Raw genomic sequence first — 20,777 nt, 5'->3', positions numbered from 1 at the left:
CTCCAGTTGGAGAATAGCCTTTGGACGCTCAAACTCAGGATGAAAGGGAGAAATGTGCTAAGAGGGAGGTACGTTTGGCAAACCCTCACCATGATCAACTCCCATCCAGAAACCTATGTCCCCACTGTGGAAGGACATGTAGATCCACTTACGGATTCACTGTTAAGACCGTGTTCATGGAAGACAATTTTTCTCGGCTTCAAGTGACCGCCAAAGAATAATACTCTGATCAGACTGGTTTAAAATTTGATCTGATGGTAACAGGAAATATAGTTATTCCCCACCCCCACTGCTGAGGGGTGATGGAAAAAGCAGTCTGCCTATTAAAACAGAAATAGCATTTTTGTTAATCTCTCCAGGTTGGCTTTCAGAAGGTGCAAGTGAGGGCTCCCCCCCCCCAATAACAAAATGTTGCAGCGTGTCACCAGCTCACAACTTTGAGCATGTGCAGCTTCCAGGCACCATCCAAGGCCCTGATTACAAGTTGGCTGAGACAAAGTTTTGCAGACTTAAGCACTGTTTCCTTAGAATTTCCTAGAATTATTGGTTCCACTAAGAGGTGCGCAACCTTCCCAGCATTCCCTGCTCTGTGTGAGTAGGCCGCAACCTCCCTCTCAAAGAACCTGTTTCCCTAGATCAGACAGTGAGGGAGGCGTGAGGTTTAAGAACCATACTTCTTTATTTAATAAACAGAATAGTATTAAATCTGTATTAACAAAATATACAACCAAAAATATTCTATAACAATATACATCTTCTGCTTCGTAGATAAATATTTTCTCTGTCTTGGCTCTTCCCAGCGGCTTGGCTTTGCAAATTGTTGCCTGTCCTAAGCAGCTGAAAAGTGACACACTGGCAAAATAGTATCGGTTTTGGGGGTTCCCCCCTTTTTTTTGCAACAGTAAGGGGAAAGGGTGGAAGGAGATGAAAGTACAGCAGTACCCTCTGCTGGTGGTGCCCATGTGACAAAGTAATCATTGTTCATTTGCATAAATGTATGCACAAGTCACCCACTACTGAGCACATGAACAGCAAGGAAAATCTAGATAAAGCGAGGCCCCTAATGCTCCGTGGGTAGTAATACTGCCGCCTACTGAAGGGGGTCATTCTGCCCCTGCTGGTGTGCAAAGTTCGTAAGGAGTATTTGCAAGGCTCCACCTTATGCCTCCTCATAGCAACTGGCTCCACTACCCAATACAGAGGGTGCCCCACATTTAGCAAAGCCCAAGCTCAGAGGAAGGCACGCCTTCAGAACCTCTCATTTTCAGTCATGTTCAGAATATACATTTAAAGAACATTTTAATTATAGAAACAGAGAATTGTTAGAAGACACCCCAGAGGGTCATTTAGTCCAACCCTCTGCAATGCAGGAATCTTTTGCCTAATGTGGGACTCGAACCGACGACCCTGAGATTAAGCTCGACTGACGGAGCTTTTCCCCAAAGAATCCTGGGAATTGTAGTTTTTCCACCAACAGGCAGAACTATACTTCCCAGCTCCCTTAACAAACTGAGATCCCAGGATTCTTTGGGGGGTGCCATGTGCTTTAAATGTATGGGGTGGGTGTGGACTTGCTGTCAGTGCACGGGAAAGCATGGGAAGCTGCCCCCAAAACAGCAAACCAGGGTTTCGCAGGGAAGTAAAGTGCTAGTACAGTTAGAACGTTTAGAGGGGTCATCAAGTACCACGGCTAACAGTTTGTCAGCCATTTCTCCCCAGACTTCTAAGAAGTCAGCATAAATTCTTCCCCACTCACTACGGAGGGAAAGATTATATTATTCTAGCCAGCCCCACAGCTTTTAAGTATGAAAGGGAGTAAAAGACCAGTGATTTATTTCATTTTTAAAAGGGAAATTTGGATGATATTGACATTGCAGGTTTGCATCTGCAAGATCCTCTAGAAAAATCCAATTAGCTGAATCATGGCTCTTGCTGGGCAAACTTGGAACATTTGCTGGAACACAGACAGGCCAGCTGGCATTGGAAGGTTAAAGGTATTTCTTTAAAAAAGAAGAGAGGTGCAAAATAAGCTAGTTTATTTATATGGCGAGTAATTCCACTGGCACTGGAAACTGCATCCAACCATGCGATTGTTTTTAGTTGCCCCACTGTAGCTATTTGGCCGGCTGATGCCATCCAGTCGGTGGTGGTGGCCTGTGGTAACTCTTATCGCCAGTTGGATACAAGTGCCCCAATTTCAGATGAATCATTTTGTTAGGTACTTGGGACCCTGACTGACAGGACCGGCTGATCTGAGGGCGTAACTTGGAACCCGCAGTTGTTCCAAGCAGACTATTAAAATGCAAGGAAATATCTTGTCACCACATTAGTCACATTAGTGCGCGAATTGGTCTATCATTAGAACTCAGATGGACAGCTCAGCGTGTCAGTCTCGCTGACGGAGAAATGCCATGAAACCTCCCTCCATTGCTGGAGACAGGAGGCCTCTGAATACCACGTCCTCAAGGAGGGAGAGTAGTAGTACTTGCACGCTTCCCACAGGCATCTGGCTGGCTGTCAGAAAAACAAAACATTGGGCAACAGGGGCCTTTGGCCTGATCCAGCAGAGCTCTTCCGATGTTCTTAGGAACCCAACTCACGTGTTGCAATAGGAACAGAGTTGCACCGCTGGGCCACCTCCCAGCATCATATCCTGCACCTCCTGCCTGCGCACTGAGCACAGAAGCCTGTAAAACGGAGGCAGCCGACCTTTTTCTGGCTGAGGGCCACATTGCCCAAAGGCCAGCACTCCGGGGCCACATGTCAAAGTGGGCATGCCCAAAGGGCAAATGTGGGGTGTAGCAGAACCCCAAACTTCTTGCAATTATTATTATACCTTTTATTCCTTTCCACCCCTTCCTTCTTATCAACTTACTCTTATCAACTTTCTTACTCCCTTCCACCGCCAGCACCCCATATTCCTTATTCTCTTTCTCTCCCCTTCCTTCCTAATACAGTGGACGCTCAGGTTGCGAACGTGATCCATGCAGGATGCAACCCAAAAAGACGCAACCTGAATCGGCTGTACATAGGGCTTTCTGCCCTACTGCAATGGACATTCCAATCTCCCAGTCTTTCTCTCTCCCTTTCTCTCACCTGTAAAGCGCATCTCCAGTACAAAGGGACCCCCTGACCCTACCGCTGACATCGTGGCCCCAGGCTAGCCATACGCACGTGATATCCACACATTGAGTGCGGATACCTGTAAACCAAACTCCTGGGCCTGCCCCTGGCATCCTGTTCCGGGCTAGTCCCGCCCACAAGATCCGTACAAGGAGCATAGACCCCTGTGTGTCTTGCATGCCTGTTCCTTTACACTCACAGATCTCAACGCTCTGCTATTGGGACCGGCAGTGTGGCTCTGCTCCTATTACAACACATGTGAGTATCCTCTGTGTGTATAGAGTGTGAACAGGGGATCAAGTATGAGCAATGTAATGGAACCGGAGAACAAATTCCTTTGGCCTGGGGTTAGCTGACAAGCTGCTAAGAGGCCCAGAAGCCATTTCAGCCCCGGCCACCTCAAGCCTTGGTCTCATCGACAGCTGCCATTTCCGCCACCAATGAGTTCTGGCGTTGATATTCCCTCCACCACCTGTCCAGCTCCTCAGCTTTTCCGGAAGAGTGAGAAGAAGCCAGTGCCGTTGGGGATGCTGGTGCCACGGCGATAGAAAGGAGGGTTCTTGCCTTCCGCCGGGCTTCTAGGCGACGAAGTGATGGGGTGGGTCTCTTCTTGGTGCTTCTGCAGCAGTTGCTGGTGAATGATATACTGAATATCATCCTGTGTGGCAGGAAAGAAAAGCGGATGTAAGCACAACAGCTCTCCTAAATTGTGAATCTGTCTATTCCTCTTTTAAAGCCATCCAAATTGGTGGCCTTCCTTACACCATTCCACAGTTTCGCTAGGCGCTGTGTGAAGAAACGCTTCCCTTTTTCCTGCCCTGAATCTCCCACTGTGCAGCCTCATCGGATGGCCTCAAGTTCTAACATTATGAGAGAGGAAGAAAAACACCTCTCCTTTCTTCTAAGCTTAAAGAGCCCCATACGTTTTAACTTTTCCTCATAGGGGCAGCGGCTTCAGCCCCTCGGTTGCCCTTTTCCGGCTCTACAATATCCTTTTCGAGGCGAGGTGATCAGGTTCGTGAGTCTGATGGCAGTAGAGGCTCTTCCCCTCTTTTAATTGATGTGAGCTGCTTTGGGAGACAATTGTTGTCTGAAAAAATGGGGCAAAGAGCCCATAAACAAATAAATAAATACATTTTTGTGTTTGCTACCCTCTTCTTCTTATTTGTCATCTCCCAGCTGCTGCTGCTACTTCTCTATCTCTTCTTACCCTGTCATGGTCTCTTTCCCTTCCTTTCTTTTCGGTCCCTGTTCAGAACTGGAATGAATCCATAAAGCAAACTTGGAACAAATTGTGAATGCAGGGAGAGAATCAGAAATTCTCACGCTCATCCCATTTGTGTCACTGCGCAGATCTGGAATTTATTAAGCACGGCAGGAGCCAAAAAGCTGTTGTCTGACTTGCAGTTTGGCATTTAAAAAATGTTGCGTTTGCTACTATGAAGTTCCCTGGGCCCTTTTGGCTGCTTCCTTCGGCTTCCAGCATATAAACTGGAAGGACAATTGGTGCAGTTTAAAATGTTCTGGGTTAAATTTCATATATATATGTGTGTGTGTGTGTGTGTGTGTGTGTGTGTGTGTATTCTGGTGTTTTTTCTTACTCACTTGCCAAGCTTCCAGCTCCTGGGAAAGGGCCATCTTCTGGCGAATGACACGCAATAGCTGCTGGCTCATGGAATCCCGTTCCAGGGAGACTTTAGCCAGTTCCAACTCCATCTCGCCTTTCCTGATAAGACAGCAGAGAGAGACATACACAAAAAGATAAATAAGGCTGCAAGCCTGACCACGTCTACTCAGTGAATTCACTGGGTGCTTTCAGATAATCTGTTTACTGATCATTCATTCTGATTTGGTTTGGGGGAGGTTAGACGATGTTGCATCACAGCAAGCGTTATCCCACAATTTCCAGCTCATTTTCCCTTTGCTTACCCTATTGCAAAAGCCCTGACATTTTCGGGAAGTGAGTTTGTTGTGCAGGCCCTTCCAATCACCTTGGAATTTCCCGGTTAAGTGATTGAATCCCACCCCAAAATAGTGACTGTCTGGAAATGCCCTTACTCTCAGGTAAGTGGGGTTAGGATCACAGCCTCGTACATTACAAGGTCCTCCAGGTTGTCACTGTCCCATGGGAGGGATTCAAGCACATACCATACATCTGCCTAGCTAAAGTGGGTTAAAGGACCTCGCCACCCCCAGCACAAGCAATCCAGTCTAAAATAAGAATTAAACTTTTCGCTGTTTGGAAAGTGACAGAGATATGCACTGAGAAGTGTGGGAAGACGTGTAAACATCCCACAAGCAAACCAGAAAGCACGTTCATTGTCGAATAACCACCCCATAAACAAATCAGGATAAATGCTCCTAAAGGACTGGATATACTATCAAACCTCTGCGCAAGCTTTGTGCAAGCAAATCAGGATGAAGGCTCAGTAATTAAGCAACAGTTTTACATGCAGTTCCCAGTTCAGCCTGAAGATGTCACAATTCCATGGTTTAAAAACTTCCCCCTTCCCTGTTGCCTGCAGAGAGGGTGGGGGTAATCCATGGAGCCCTTCATCAATGGCTGCCGGACTGGACTTTCCTGACTCTGCCGCCATTTACGATCAGCCCTTAAACTGGGCAGCTGTAAAGGAGTGTTCTTAGTGCTCCAAGGCAGATTCTCAAATTACACGAGGAATGGAGGGACCCTGCATAAACGGAATGAGTGGTCTAGGAGGTTCCCAGAATCCTCTCTGGCTCACAGGGGTTACAATAGCAGACATAGAGGGTTTTCCTCTGAAGAAAGGGTTTCCTGGAGCTAGAACATTCGCTTTAAAACACCGCAGAAGAGAAATGCATACAGCTGTGAACCGATTAAGATCATTTGAGTTAATTCCCTGCCTTTAAGGTTACTCATTAACCTGCGGGAGTAAACATTGCAGCCTCTCAAACAGTAGGTATTTTGAGGATATTTAACGAAGGTGGCAGGTTTACTCCGGGACCGAAACTGCTGTTCTGATTTGTTTGCAGGGAGGTTATGCGATGTTGTGTTGTTATCCCACACTTTCGAGTGCAATTTCCCATCACTTCCTTTATCACACAAAAAAATCCAAATTTATAGCGAAGCAGGTTTGCTGTGCAAGAGCACCAAATCAATAGCACCAGTCTGGAAACGCCCTGAATTACACTGCCCAAAAAATAGGTGGCGGTGCTTGAAAGACTGAGCATCTGCCTTGTGTGCAGAAGGCAATATCTAATTCCTCTAGACAGAGGGCTTCTGACAGTCATAGTAGACCAAGGTTTCCCAAATTTGGGTCTCCAGCTGTTCTAGGACTACAATTCCTATCATCCCTGACCACTGGTCCTGCTAACTAGGGATGATGGGAGTTGTAGTCCAAAAACAGCTGGAGGCCCTGAAGTAGATGATACTGAACTAGATGAGCCTGTGGTCTGACTCAGTAGAAAACAGTTTCCTATGCTACTTTGAATTATAGGTAACTTGTCCGGTTTTCTTATTTTTTGTGACCATCCCTTTAAAGGTTTTTAGAAGAGAACTGAGTGTTTGGGAGAGACAATTTGACAGAAACTGGAGAGTAATTTGATCACTGATGAAGGAAGAAGCCATTATGAATAAGATGTTCTGTGGCTGGTACTGTGGTTCAAAAAAGCAGCAGAGATAAATATATATCTTACATATAATAAAAAGGTAAGGCTGTCGTCACATGGCAGTTCACGTGTCTGCCAAGAGGTAGCACTGCGATCTGATGACAGACTTCTGAGAGTTGCTGGGCCCGTGATGGAGGGAGATGGAAGCAAGCACGCATAAATGGAGGGAGGTGGTTTTGGCAAGATTTAAGAGATGGGGGAGACTGGCTAGTGGGGCAGGATGAGGGGCAAAGTGAGCAGGGGCACAGCGCCTAGTAGGCATGCATATGTGTGTGTCCATATATACATTTATACACAGAGAGAAAGAGAATAAATATGCAATCAACTCACTTTATTATAGCCTCATCTCGATCTACTATGGCTAATTTGAGTGCTTCGTCCCGGTTACTCTCTTGATACAGGCGCCTCTGGCTCTCAATCTCAGTCTTTAAATTGCAGAGTTCTACATACTGTAGTGTAATCTGAAAATGGGAAAATAATTTTTTTAAAATGCTTTTTAGAAGGATAATCATGCCACTCCACAATATAGCATCCTCTGGTGGGGAAAGCACAGCACACACTACCTGATCCTGAAGTTTCATGATCTCCGCTTCTTTCTGTCTCAGCAGATCCTGTTCCTGGTGACTCAGAGCTGACACCCGTTTGGCATAGTCAATTCCTTCCTCTTCCAGCCTCTTTGAGGGGTGTTTTGCCGCTGTGGGGGTATGACAGGAGCCATTGCAGGTGCCGTTGGCCATCAGCTAAAGCAGACAAAGAAATCCAAACACATACCCATAAGCCAACGAGATCTCAGTGACACGAAGACGCAGCTGACTCTAAGGTGAGTCACAGCAGTTGCTTATACAGGACAGTAAGTCTTCAAATGCCCAGAACATATTTTCCTGGGAATTCTTCATATAGCAAAAACCTCCCATCTGTGTGACTCTGGACATGTGACTTAAGGTTGCAAACCTATGCAAGTTTCCCTGAGAGTAAGTCCCATTGGATTGTCCCATTGGATTGCAGTGTAACTGAGCTTAATTGCAGCGCTGCAAAACAGAAGCCATGTACATATTTAGAATCGAGAAATGTTTTTGATGTGCATTGTGCAGCACAGTTCTATACACGTCTATTCATTGAATTCAATCTCACTGAATTCAACAGGACTTACTCCCAGGTAAGTGTGCATAGGTTTGTACCCTTAAATCACTGGTGAACTGATTCATGAACACAACGCTTTTACACATTTAAAAATCCTTCTTCTTTTTTTAAGTTTTTTGAATTTTTTAAAAATCCTTCTTCTTTTTTAGGTTTTTTTGAATTTTTCCAGCCATGAGATAAACTTTACATATTGCTTGTATTCTTGTGTCATAGTGAGGAATGTCAGAGAATTCTGGCAGAAATGGGAGCAGAAATTGCCAGTGTTTGCTCATTCATCTCATGTCCACAACAGAAATGAATTCAGTGAAGACCATTGGCGGCTGTTTTCAATCCACAAACTATATGCAATAGAAAACACTCCCCCCCACCGCCATGTGATGCATTTCCTTTGCCCTGAAAGGAATGGTGTGGAATAACATAACAATAATGTGATCAAATATGTAAAATTCTGCCATAGCCAACAGCAAGATGAATAACCTGGGTTTTGTTGGAAGTCAAACTGCAGAGAAAAAGAAACAGTGCTTACATCCCTACTTGTGGTAAGACATAAAGGTGTCCCACTCAGCAGTGAGTGGGAGCAGCAAGCCATAATTATTGGCTTACCTCTATGTCCAAACCAGGACGGGGGGGGGGTTCATGGTTTGTTTTGCTTGAAACAAACCACAGTCTGAGGCCAAAGTTTGTTCTTGGCTCAACAAACCACAACCCCTACAGGTTGGACATAAAGCTACGCCAAGGATCACTGGCTAGAAGGGAGCAGTGAAGTGGGAGATTTGTTTAAGAACACAAGAACAGCTCCGCTAGATCAGGCCAAAGGCTCATTTAGTCCAAAATCCTGAGCTCACAGTAGTCATAAGCAGGACTTGAGCACAAGAGTCCTCTCTCTCCCCTCCTGCAGTTTCCAGAAATTGGTCTTCAGAGGGATAGGGCTCTATCCAGTGCTAGTCTACTAGAACACAAGTTAATGAACATGGCTAACCTAGAGTCATCGGTTTTAATGCTTTGAGGAGAACCAGCACTAACTGCAACTCTCGTCTTTTTAAAAGATATTGCGCAGTGTAATTCTGTACATGTTCCGCTGAGCCCATAAACTGTGTATTATCATGCTATGAAAACACAGCCTTCCCCCCACTTATAAATCTAACAGCATCCTTAACTAAGGATTTTGGAGTGGAGGGGGAGGATATAATTTGCACTTAAATGTGAATTCCTCCTCCCACCCACTTAAAAAACAACAACTCGGCTTCGTTCTGGATTGCAAGCATTATTCCCCCCAACTTCGTACAATGATAATAATAATAATAATAATAATAATAATAATAATAAATTTTATTTATATCCCGCCCTCCCCAGCCGAAGCCGGGCTCAGGGCGGCTAACAACAATAAAACAGTACAAAAGTACAACATAAACAACATTCTAAAATCATTCATTGTAAAATTAATTAATTCAAGCCACTAGCAACCATTGGGCCAGAGCTCTGCGAAGATTGCCGAGGGAGGGAGTCAGGCTGTGCCCTGGCCAAAGGCCTGGTGGAACAGCTCTGTCTTGCAGGCCCTGCGGAAGGATGTCAAGTCCCGCAGGGCCCTGGTCTCTTGTGACAGAGTGTTCCACCAGATCGGAGCCACAGCCGAAAAAGCCCTGGCTCTAGTTGAGGCCAGCCTAACTTCTCTGTGGCCTGGGACCTTCAAGATGTTTTTATTTGAAGACCGTAGGTTTCTCTGTGGGGCATACCAGGAGAGGCGGTCCCGTAGGTACGAAAAGATAGTATGCTTCAGTCTTTCCAAAAATACATATTTTTGAATTTGCGCTGTGTGGGAAAGACTGGTGGAGAATCAGGTATGCCCAGCAGTGTACATTTCCCAAATTGGCACATGGACAGCAATCTTCTTTTGGCATTGGAAACTTTGCCTGTGACACAAACAGGTGAACTTAGATGCCCTCCACCACCGCTTCCTTTCTCCCGTACCTTAGGGGCCTTCCCAGGTGCTCCAGGAGCATCCTCCAAGCTACTTTCAATCTCAGACTGGATAGAAGTGACTGAAGTGTCTAAATCGTGCAGGCGGATCTCCTCCTTCATCTCCTTGACCTGATGCTGGAGGCGACGGTTGGAGGCCCGGAGCTCCTCAGCTTCCACTTCAACCTGCTGCATCTTGGGAGGAGAAACAGGAAGTGGGTATGGAGGAGCACGAAAACAACGTGCCTCTGTGAGGGGCACCTACCAGTGAGTCCTCCCCTTCCTCATTCTCTGCATTAACCACAAAAACGCCTTCCTCATTCTCTTACACACAAGCCACGTGTCCCTCATCTTTGTTTTCAGCTGACTGTCCCCAAGGGTGAGGAAATTTCTCCAGCCAGAAAGCCGCGTTTCCTTTTTAGGCAATCTCCTGAGGGCCACAGGCCAGTGGAGGACGAGGGGCCTGGAGCAAAAGTCGGTGGGGCAATGAATGTCTACGTCAACCTTTGTGCACTAGGATTTTTTTGGCTCACACTCACTCTAGCCTCCATCCAGACAAGCGAGAGGCATTACCAGGGCAAGCAAAGGGTAGAAAACCATCAGGGTGTGGTTTGAGGAGAATTCCAGGGGCCACCCCTGCCCACGTCTCCCATTTTCACCCTTGAGCCTCAATGAGCCCCTTGCTTAGTAGTTACCCGCAGCTCCTTCTCTCGGCTCTCGTTACGGAGGAGGAGGAGGTTGTTGTGCAGTGTGTCTACCAGCGCCTGGATGGATTCGTTCTCCTCCCGCAGCTGATGGGTCTGCTTCTCCAGATCTCGCTTCCGCTCTTGTAACATGAGGTTCTAGGGGAAAGGAATGTGCATGAAAGCAAATAAAATGGTCAGAGCTACGCCCCAGATCTTCATTCCCAGATCCACCAAGTGGTTGTGGTTCAGAGCTAGCACCTCCCATGGGGTTCCCGTGTCCTATTCTGTTGGGCCAGGTAAGCAGGGCATTTTCCTGCCAAAGAAGGGATATAAAAATAAAAGATTTGTGGAGCTGGAAGGGACCACAAGGGTCATCTAGTCTAGCCCCCTGCAATGAGGGAATATTTCACCCAACGTGGGGCTCGAACCCACAGCTCTGGGATTAAGAGTTTCATGTTTTACCGACTGAGCTATCTTTCCATCCCACTCCCTATCCTTAGAAAAAAACACATAATAATAACAGCAAACCGTATAAATGCCACCCTTTAATGGCACACAAAATGGCCCACATCTCAAGGCAGCCATTTTGCTATCCTAATGGCAGCGTGAGGCTGGGTGGCAGCATGTAACTCCACAGCAAGGGGTTGCCTCCAGCATTAATGGTACGCTGAGCAGATCCATTGAAACACATGGAGGTAACTGCCCATTAGTTTCAATGGGTCAATTTAGTTGGATGCCACCCGCTTTCTGTGAGTGTATGCAGAACGTCCTTTTGCTCAGGTGACCCAAGTAGCCACAAGCAGCCACAGCTAGCCCCCTGCACAACTAGGACTCAGGTGTGGGAAAGCGAGGAGGGCTTCTGTGAACAACAAGGCCCAGCAGCACTTCAAAAACTAAGGACTGGGAATTTGGTCACCATTGTCTTATTCCATGGTAAAGCCACAAGTCAGCTTCAGAGACAACTTCTTGAAGAGGGCTAGAGGGGAAAACATAGTATTTCTCTGTTCCCCAGTGCCTTCCTTGCCCCATCTGCCAGTTTGAAGATCTCCTGTCTTACCTCTGCCTGCAGGCTTTGTGTCCGGGCTGCGTGTTCAGCGCTGCTAAGGGACAAGGTCCGATGCTCCCCGCGTAACAAGCCCAGTTCTTCCTGCAGCCGCTGCTCCAGGTGTGTGATCTGTGGAGTGGTTGACAGGTGTTAGGTTTTGGTTTGGCAAAAAATTGACACTTCAACCTGTTTTTCAGCACTAGACCTCAGTCCTCGGCTGTGATGAAGTAAAATCTGCATCTGAGCCTATGTATAGCGCACATTCACCTTCAGCACCAAATATTCAGTCTGAGTGGTATGTATACAGTGACATGAGAGAAGAGGATGCAACATATGCAGAGTGCCTTCCCTTCGGGCTAAGAGCTCTTTTTCCTCTGGTATGAAGTTTGCAGCAAAGCCCCACACCTCTGTGATCTGTGCACTATATTCCCCCCTGCCCAGGCTCCCCTAAGCGTGCTGAGGATGAGAGACCTGAAGTTTAAATGAAAACACATCCCTGAAGTTGTAGTAATGTATTTTATTATAATGAAGTTTTCTGGTATTTTGCAAGCTGCCTTAGATGCCAACGATGGCAGAAAGCATACCCCACAAGTGTCCTGGGAAAAACTGAGACATCCCTTTTTTACTGTGCAGTGCCCCCCAAAAGCGCTTTTTAAAAGGGGAAACTTGGGCCCAAAATCACGCGAGATCACAGCAACCAAAATGGCAGCTGTGCTCTCATGATAAAAAATGGAAGATGGTGTCCAGGAAGATGGAGTCAGGGATTTTGGCTTCAAAGTGTTGGAGGGTATGAGAAACGTAGAATATACCTTTAAAAACAAAGAAGAGCTACCAAATTTGGTGATGATGTTTCCTGGGAGCCAGTTTCCAGAACAATGTAGGCTGCTATCCTAACCCTACACACCTGGGAATAAGCCTCGGTTGCATTCAATTGGACTAACTTCTGATCAGATATAGTTAGTATTGTGCTGTTAATTGTCTGTTTCACACAGCAGGAAATAGAATGCCAGAAGCTGCCTCACGCTGAGTCAGACCAGTGGTCAATCCAGATTAGTCCTGTCTGCATCAGGCATTAGGCTGGTGTGAAAGAGTTCAGTTAGTCCCTGAGGTACCCTGGACCCAAGTTGTTCAGGGTTTTGTAAATTAATGCAACTTGGCTCAATAGTAAATTAACTGAGGGCTGGGGGGTGAGGTGCATTGGTGCCAATTAAGTCATGTGGACCATGGGAAAAAAATAGCCCTGCATACCTGAGGAACAGGCACCCCACCACAAACACCTGTCTGTAGGTGCCCTAACTGGTTCTACAAGTTCCAGGAACCATCAAAGTCAAGAGAGTGACCAATCCAGAGCCCATAAGGGCAGAAGGGAACATCCTTTTAGGGGACGGTCCCAGTTTAAAAAGTCTGATTCATTATTATGCACGTATCCGACTTTTGCAGCAAACGGAACACTTCGTAAGGTTTGTCTAATTTATTTGACCTCATTAGCAGCTCCTCCCCGCAATTAGTTTCCTACATTCCTGGAAACCTGCCAGTCTGGGTGATGATGCTATGGCACTGTGATCTCAGCCCACATGGCTTGCTTGACTCAATGAATTCCTTGTTCTATTTTCGGAGTTCAAGCATGGCGTGCGCCTCTGTCCCTCCTTCTGTGGCGCTGGTGAGCTAGTATTTGCATGGAAGCAGGAAGCTGCCTTATATTCTCACCCCCTCCGAAACAATAACAAAAGAACCCCTCTCTGCGCACAGAACATCAGCAATAGCAGGAAGCGTACAACGCTAAGACAGACCACTTCTTCCTCGCAGACTAGCTCTCTGCAGGAAGGGAGTCATCGTTTTGCAGAAGTGTCCAATCTGCACCACATACACACACAAAAACACCTGACTGCCTGCTGAGATTGTGCTTTTTTCTGAATGTACACAAGATGGCAATCCAGCCTCCCGTCTGCCCCAGCTTTTCACAGGACCACCACCTCACACACTCAAACATATTCCAGGCCCCCACAAATATATGGCTTCCATCCCCACTAGTAATTTGCATATAAGACTGCGCTCACACAAACTGCAGCCATAAATCTGGACCAGTGACCTTGTTCCCAAGCTTTTATCAGTGGCATGTTGGGTGAAGCATTCAACGTACAGTGCTACCTCGGGTTAAGTACTTAATTCATTCCAGAGGTCTGTTCTTAACCTGAAGCTGTTCTTAACCTGAAGCACCACTTTAGCTAATGGGGCCTCCTGCTGCTGCCGCACCGCCGGAGCACGATTCCTGTTCTCATCCTGAAGCAAAGTTCTTAACTTGAGGTACTATTTCTGGGTTAGCGGAGTCTGTAACCTGAAGCATATGTAACCTGAAGCGTCTGTAACCTGAGGTACCACTGTAACTGCCAAATCAGCGCCTGCTAACCCAGTGCCCTGCGGGTGTCTTGAACTATGACTCCCATGGAAGTCCTGTTCCAAATATCCAGAAGGCACCAGGTTGGCTAAGGTATGCTGTGCAATGTCAGACCCTCCAAATGTCCCTATTTTCCAGGGGCAGCCCCGGATTTACAGAAGCCGCCTCAGTTTCTGATTTGATCCCAGAATGTCCTGCTTTTCCTTAAAGGTAAAGGGACCCCTGACCGTTAGGTCCAGTCGTGGCCGACTCTGGGGTTGCGGCGCTCATTTCACTTTATTGGCCGAGGGAGCTGGCGTACAGCTTCCGGGTCATGGGGCCAGCATGACTAAGCCGCTTCTGGTGAACCAGAACAGCACACAGAAACACCGTTTACCTTCCCGCCAGAGCGGTACCTATTTATCTACTTGCACTTTGATGTGCTTTCGAACTGCTAGGTTGGCAGGAGCAGGGACCAAGCAATGGGAGCTCACCCCGTCGCGAGGAGGACATCCCTATTTTCTTTGGATTAATGTATTAATGTTGGAGGGTATGGAGTTATGCAACCCCCAGGCCAAGGAGATAAGTAACTAGAAAACCTTTAGAAGACACCTGAAAGCAGCCTTGTATAAGGACTTTTCCCCCTAATGTTTAATTATGTTTTTATATATGTTGGAAGCCACCCAGAGTGACTGGGGCAACACAGAAGGAGGAGGAGGAGGAGGAGGAGGAGGAGGAAGAGGAGTTTGGATTTGTTATCCCGCTTTATCACTACCCGAAGGAGTCTCAAAGCGGCTAACAATCTCCTTTCCCTTCCTCCCCCACAACAAACACTCTGTGAGGTGAGTGGGGCTGAGAGACTTCAGAGAAGTGTGACTAGCCCAAGGTCACCCAGCAGTTGCATGTGGAGGTCAGATGGGTGGCGTTTAAATAATAAAATTATTATTATTATTATTATGGAATAGGATATCCCTATTTTCATTGGAGAAATGTTGCAGGGTATGCTATGTGAATTCAACAGACACAGCGCTTCCCAGCATGAGGAAGCAGTTGACGAGAGCGACACCTGCGGAATTCCTGCCCGTCACACAAATGCTAAAAAGCACAGGTTTCCCTTAGGTAAGGAAAAGGGGAAGTAGTGGCCGACATCCCAGCCGATCCCTCTTGCCTCTCTTTCCCTCACAGACTTGAGGAATCTCTGTGAGCTGCGTCTCCTTTCCCCTTACCTGACTGAGCTGCTCCACCAGGCGCTGGTTCTGCTCCGAGAGGTCCAGGACGGCCTGCGAACTCTCCCGGCTAGTGTCCTGCTGCTCCATGCGCTTCTGCCCCAGCTGGGCGCGGACTGTGGCCAGGTCAGTCTCCAGCTCCGCCACGCGAGTCTCAAATTCAGCACTTCTGGATTCAAGGTGCAGGCGGAGTTCATGCTTCTCTTGCTCCAGTCGCTGCGAGAGGCCAGAGAGAAGAGTCAGGGCCAAATATAACAGGGAGCTGTGAATTCATTATTGAGTGCAAACATTTCTAAAATGCCTTTCATGCAAGGGCCCCAGGGCAGCGTCCAAAAAGCAGGGATAAAATTATTCATATGCAATAAAAACACAGTGGCCACAGCTAAATTGTACGTGTAAAGCAGTATCACACCACTTTAAACAGTCACGGCTTCCTCCAAAGGATCCTGTGAACTATGGTTTGTTAAGGATGCTGAGAGTTTTTTGGGAGAACTCCTATTCTCCTCACAGAGCTACAATTCCCAGTGTGGTTTCACCATCAATCCTTCTTCAGGTCACATGTAAAATTCAGATGAATTTTCATTTGGATTTTTTAATTTTTTAATGTAGAGATGCGAAGAACTGAATTTAAGATTGTGGCAGGGATGAGAAATGGAAAGAACTTGAAACAGACAGGTTCCTCCACCCTTCTTGGCTCGATGCCAACTGATGCTATCTTTGGTGAGAAAGACAAGTTTTGAAAGATACCAGAGAAGCCTCACTTCTGCTCTTGTGGTAACCATCAACTGAAAACCTCCCTTGCTCCACAGGTCATGGAAGGAGAGGGGGGAATCTCCCCCAAGCAAACTGAAGAACTAAAAATACTGATTTACCTTTACAACATTTTTAATTGCTAGCAGTAACATTGACGTAACTCATAAAGTTGGTTATATTTCTCCTGGCTTTAGCAATATATTTAACTGAGGCTTTATTTGCTTGCCATCACATTATATAAGTGGTGATATAGAAATTTAGTGTGTTCTACTTTTAGAGGGGTGATTGGCCAATATAAAGCCAATACTTTGGAGTGTCACGAGGTTCTATCTTGTCCCGTATGCTTTTTTTTGCATGAAAAGGCTAAGGAAAGTTACCCAGGACTTTGGCTGAAGTCACTATCCAGAGAACACTCAGCTTTACTTTGCTTTTCCTTCTGCTAATCCCAGGAAAGCTCTTGAACTGGTGTCTGGAGGTGGTTTTGGGGTCCCACAGACCCCTTCAGTGCAGGACATTTTGGAAAGCTCTGAAGATCCATCTGTTTTCTTTGGCCTTCTCACAGAGTGCACTTGTTGGATTGATAGGCATATCTTCTTACTGGGTTTAACATTTTGGGACCGATTGTTGCTTCATACTTTATTGCTGGTTTTATTTATAAAATACATTGTGCTATACCATACTCTGTTTTTATCTTGTAAGCCACCTCGAGAGGACTTGGGCACTTAAAGGTAGTCTAAAGATCTCTATATGGGTTTGTGGGTCCAGAACTCCCCTAAATTCTTGGACCAAACAAGTGTTAAAAGCTGAACCAGGCTAGTTTCGCCCTCAGGTAATCGCCTGGGAGAGGAGCCATTAAGAAAACAAATGAAAGGTGATGAGCCGTTAAGAAAGCAAAGAGAGGGTGGGGCCCCTCCTTCAACTCTTAAGATAGTTGGAAGGACAAAAGCCAGAGTTTTTAGGGTTGGCTGGGGGGAAAGGTTGTAGGTTGGAAAAAGCAGAGAAAGAACATGCTGTTTGATTTCTGCTTGAATCCAAAGCCATGGAAGTAACAAGACCCTTTTGGGGTGTTGATGCTGTGGGCCCCTCCATTGTAGGCTCAGGTTGTATATATGCGGTAATAAACCACATATCCTAACAACGCCACAGTCTCCGCTGTGCCTCATTCCCAAATGAAACACAAACCCTGGATAAGTGCACAGAACCCCTAGAATGTGGCTTGGAGATGGGGGTGGCCTGCAACAATATTTTAAATTACATAACAGCAACTATATGCTGTATTGTAAGGTAAAGGTAAAGGGACCCCTGACCATTAGGTCCAGTCATGACTGACTCTGGGGTTGCGGCGCTCGTCTCACTTTATTGGCCGAGGGAGCCAGCGTACAGCTTCCGGGTCATATGGCCAGCATGACTAAGCCGCTTCTGGCAAACCAGAGCAGCACACAGAAATGCCGTTTACCTTCCCGCCAGAGCGGTACCTATTTATCTACTTGCACTTGCTTTCAAACTGCTAGGTTGGCAGGAGCGCTGTATTGTAGCTAATGGCTAAAATATAAATCTGGATTAGAAATTCCAGAAGAAGAAGAAGAAGAAGAAGAAGAAGAAGAAGAAGAAGAAGAAGAAGAAGATATTTGTGATGCATTGTATGCCGTGATGGCTGAACAATAAAAATGAACTGGAAGCCCCCCTTCCATGCAAAACCGTCTCTCCACCACCAGCCAAGATGTGAGTCACAAATAGTGTCCCTTAGAAGGGACCAACAACTGCCTGCAGCCACTACTGGTAGACTATGTAGCTCTGCATTTACCTAGGTGGATATTGAATGAGACAGTGTGCAGGCCCCCTCCAATGACTTCAAGTACCTTTTTGAAACTCCTGGTTCTGGTGGTAACTATTCTGCTCCAGCTTATTTGCTTCTGTAACATCCACATGCAAATAAAATTGTATGCCACCACTCCCACCCCCGAGCTGCCTATTATGAAGGAAAGTATAACTATTATTTCATCTCTTGCATATTGTCTACCTGACGATCCAAATCCTTAATTGCATTTCCCTCAATATCCAAAGGCTATCCATATAAGACATAAGGACGCCTACAGTCATCTGCATGAACAGATGACACAGTAAAGTCTTAAGAAAAGAGTGTTGCCTAGGCTCACGGCTTCCTGGAATCCACACCCCTCTGACCTCAAACCTCAGACCCTAATCCTTGATGCAAAAGACTATTAGTCAAGGTAACTAAATGGAGCTTCAGTGTTCAGATGCAGTCTACCTCTGGGCACCAGGCACTAGGGGAAGGCACCTGCACTTCTTGCTTGAGGGAACCCAGAGACCTCTTGCAGATTGATACTGTAAACAGAACTGTCTGGTCTGATCCAGAAAGCCAAGGCAATTCACATGTTCACAATCCACAAGCCCTGTGCGTAAACTCCCCTCCTGGAGCAAGCCAGTCCTGCTGGAGAAAGTTCCTAGAGAAAGTGCCCCCAGTGACAGGTGCCTACACCCGAAAAAGGGAAAGCTTTTCAATGGATTCCTTTCCATTTGGACACACCTTGGATTCCGCTGTGGATATGGATGGCAACTCATATTAATGACAGGGTCGTGTTAACAAGCTTGGGACAATTTCTGGCTTCGCTTTTCAGCCCAATTGCCCAATTTCAACCCTGGGCCTCCACCCTTAAGGCAAAAATAAAAAACAATATATGCAAGTGGCTGGCATCCTTCCACCCAGTTTCTGTAAGCTACATATATGGGCCTCGGGAGGGTACAGCTGTTGGGTGAGGTTCTTTGTGGGTGATTCATGCTGGGCGCTTTCTATTCCTCCTCCTCCTCAGTTCCATTTGGTCACTCTCTGTTCTTCCTTCCCTCTAGCTGGCTAATTATACCCACTCTGTCACCACAAACTCCACCTCGCCTCCTCAGTGGCCTCCTGCTCTGTGCCAGACTGGTTCGACTAGCTGCCACAAGTATCATGCCCAGAGGTTGCCTGTGCCAACTTCACCCTGGGCCAGGACCTTGGGGATTACTTGAGAGGCGAAACGGGTTTAGAGTGAGGTGGATGAAACTGAACTCTGGAATTTCTCAGCAATCCAGAGAACGGAAGGATCTCTGGCAGAGAAGGTCTCAGGCTCAGTCCCTGGCAGGTAGAAATGGGAAGACTGAAACTTTGGAGAGCTGCTGCCAGTCAGTGTGTGCAACACAGAGCTACATGGTGCCATGGCGCAACCTGGTACAAGTCTGCTTCCTCTGTCCCTAGGGTTCACGAAAGAGCTTCTATGTAATAAACAGCATGCTGTCGCAGGTTCACACAACAGCAGTCCCCACATACATGTAGGATTGTCCCCAAGCTCTAGAGGAGATATGCGAGATTTCCTACACCGGCCAGCAGTGTGCAATGTGTAAAGCAAAGGAGTCAAGAAACCCCAAGTTTGGGTTTTGAAGGATGTTATAACAGCAGCAGTGTTGCTTTGGAAAGAGGACAGGACACCCACAGAAAAAATGAAAGCCAGAACTACTTTGGGCAGAGAGCTGCTGGAGTTCAACAGCTGCCAGCTGTTGCCACCTCAGGTGCCACTACAGTGGTACCTCGGGTTACATACGCTTCAGGTTACAGACTCCGCTAATCCAGAAATAGTGCTTCAGGTTAAGAACTTTGCTTCAGGATGAGAACAGAAATCGTGTTCCGGCGGTGCAGCGGCAGCAGGAGGCCCCATTAGCTAAAGTGGTGCTTCAGGTTAAGAACAGTTTCAGGTTAAGTACGGACCTCCGGAAGGAATTAAGTACTTAACCTGAGGTACCACTGTATTGCCCCACCTTCCTTCTAGAGAACTTGCAGTGACAGAAACAACGGCAATCCAATTTTCTCTTTACAACAACCCTGAAGGTAGGCTAAGTTGAGTAAAAGAGAGGGGCCCAAGGCCACACAGGAAGGTTTCTGACCGAGAAGGGAATCCCCGGCCCAGGCCTGACATTCTCCCTGCCAAACCACACCCTCCGCTGTGCCCCCTTACCTCTTTGGTCTCCATGTGCTCCCTGGCCAGTTCCTCAAAGCGCCTTTCCAGCTCCTCATTGCGCTCCAGGAGCATCTTCCCCAGCTCAGCTGCCAGCAGCAAGTCCTGCTCCTTCCTCTGCAGCAGCACCCCCAAGTCCGCCTCTTCGGGGTCCCCGTCCCCAGCAGCCACATCGCCCCCAAACGTCTGTTGCCGCTCGCCCCCAAAGGGATAGAACTCGTCCCCCAGGGCAGGTGGGGTCAGAGGGAAAGGGGTCCGGAGGGCGGCCTCCTCCTCAGGGAACATGGAGGGAGCTGTGGTGGTTGCCATGGAGTGGGGCTGGGGAGAAAGAGGAGGGAAAGGGGGGCGGGATCCAGAGGGTTAGAGTGGGGAGAAGTGGGGAGCCAGGGTGCCAGGGGAGAAAGGCAGTCAGCAACCAGGGCAGCAGGGCCCAGTTTCTCCCATGAGAGAAGATGCCTTCTGAGGGAGGGGGAGAAGCAGGTAGGTCGTTTCCTCCAGGTATCCAGGTATGAAGAGGCAACCTGAACTGCTCCTGAGGGAAGGGAAGAAGCAACAAGCTTGCCCTGGGCTCTCCGCTTCTTCTTCTCCTCCTCCTTCCTTCGACTCCCGGTTGGGTTTCGCTGTTTATTTCCCGATTCCTGTCTCCACCCTCCCAGAGGTTGTGACAGGTGAGGTTTTCCACTCAGCTGGCTCCTCCTCCTCTCATTCACGCCCTCACCTGTCGCTCCTGTTCCCTCCTCCTCCTCCTCTGCTCTGGGAAATTTCCAACTACTCAGTGACTTGTGCTTACAGGGCCAGCAGGGACCCTGGTCCAGGAATCCT

The 20,777-nt window shown here is 47.3% G+C and overlaps 1 protein-coding gene across 1 annotated transcript; it reads right to left on the bottom strand.

Moving 5' to 3' along the window:
- Positions 1 to 2,998: 2,998 nt before the first annotated feature.
- BICDL2 (BICD family like cargo adaptor 2) lies at positions 2,999 to 20,777 on the bottom strand. The gene is made up of 9 exons (XM_082195577.1): positions 19,956 to 20,777; positions 15,196 to 15,411; positions 11,608 to 11,724; positions 10,560 to 10,706; positions 9,877 to 10,059; positions 7,332 to 7,508; positions 7,099 to 7,229; positions 4,729 to 4,849; positions 2,999 to 3,781 (listed from the first exon to the last, which is right to left on the bottom strand). The coding sequence occupies exons 1-9, from the start codon at positions 20,262 to 20,264 to the stop codon at positions 3,608 to 3,610; spliced, it is 1,575 nt and encodes a 524-aa protein (XP_082051703.1). The 5' UTR covers positions 20,265 to 20,777; the 3' UTR covers positions 2,999 to 3,607.

The sequence above is a fragment of the Podarcis vaucheri genome (assembly GCF_965113315.1).
Source record: "Podarcis vaucheri genome assembly, chromosome: 13".
Taxonomy (NCBI): Eukaryota; Metazoa; Chordata; class Lepidosauria; order Squamata; family Lacertidae; genus Podarcis; species Podarcis vaucheri.
This window is presented reverse-complemented; position numbering and strand designations above follow the sequence as displayed.

Coding starts and splice junctions, on each gene's coding strand:
- BICDL2 (XM_082195577.1), bottom strand. CDS start 20,264: ATGGCAACCACCACAGCTCCCTCCATGTTCCCTGAGGAGGAGGCCGCC. Junction 10,707..11,607: donor CACAAAGCCTGCAGGCAGAG/GTAAGACAGGAG, acceptor CCTTTCCCCTAG/AACCTCATGTTACAAGAGCG. Junction 3,782..4,728: donor AGGAGCTGGAAGCTTGGCAA/GTGAGTAAGAAA, acceptor CCTGCCACACAG/GATGATATTCAGTATATCAT.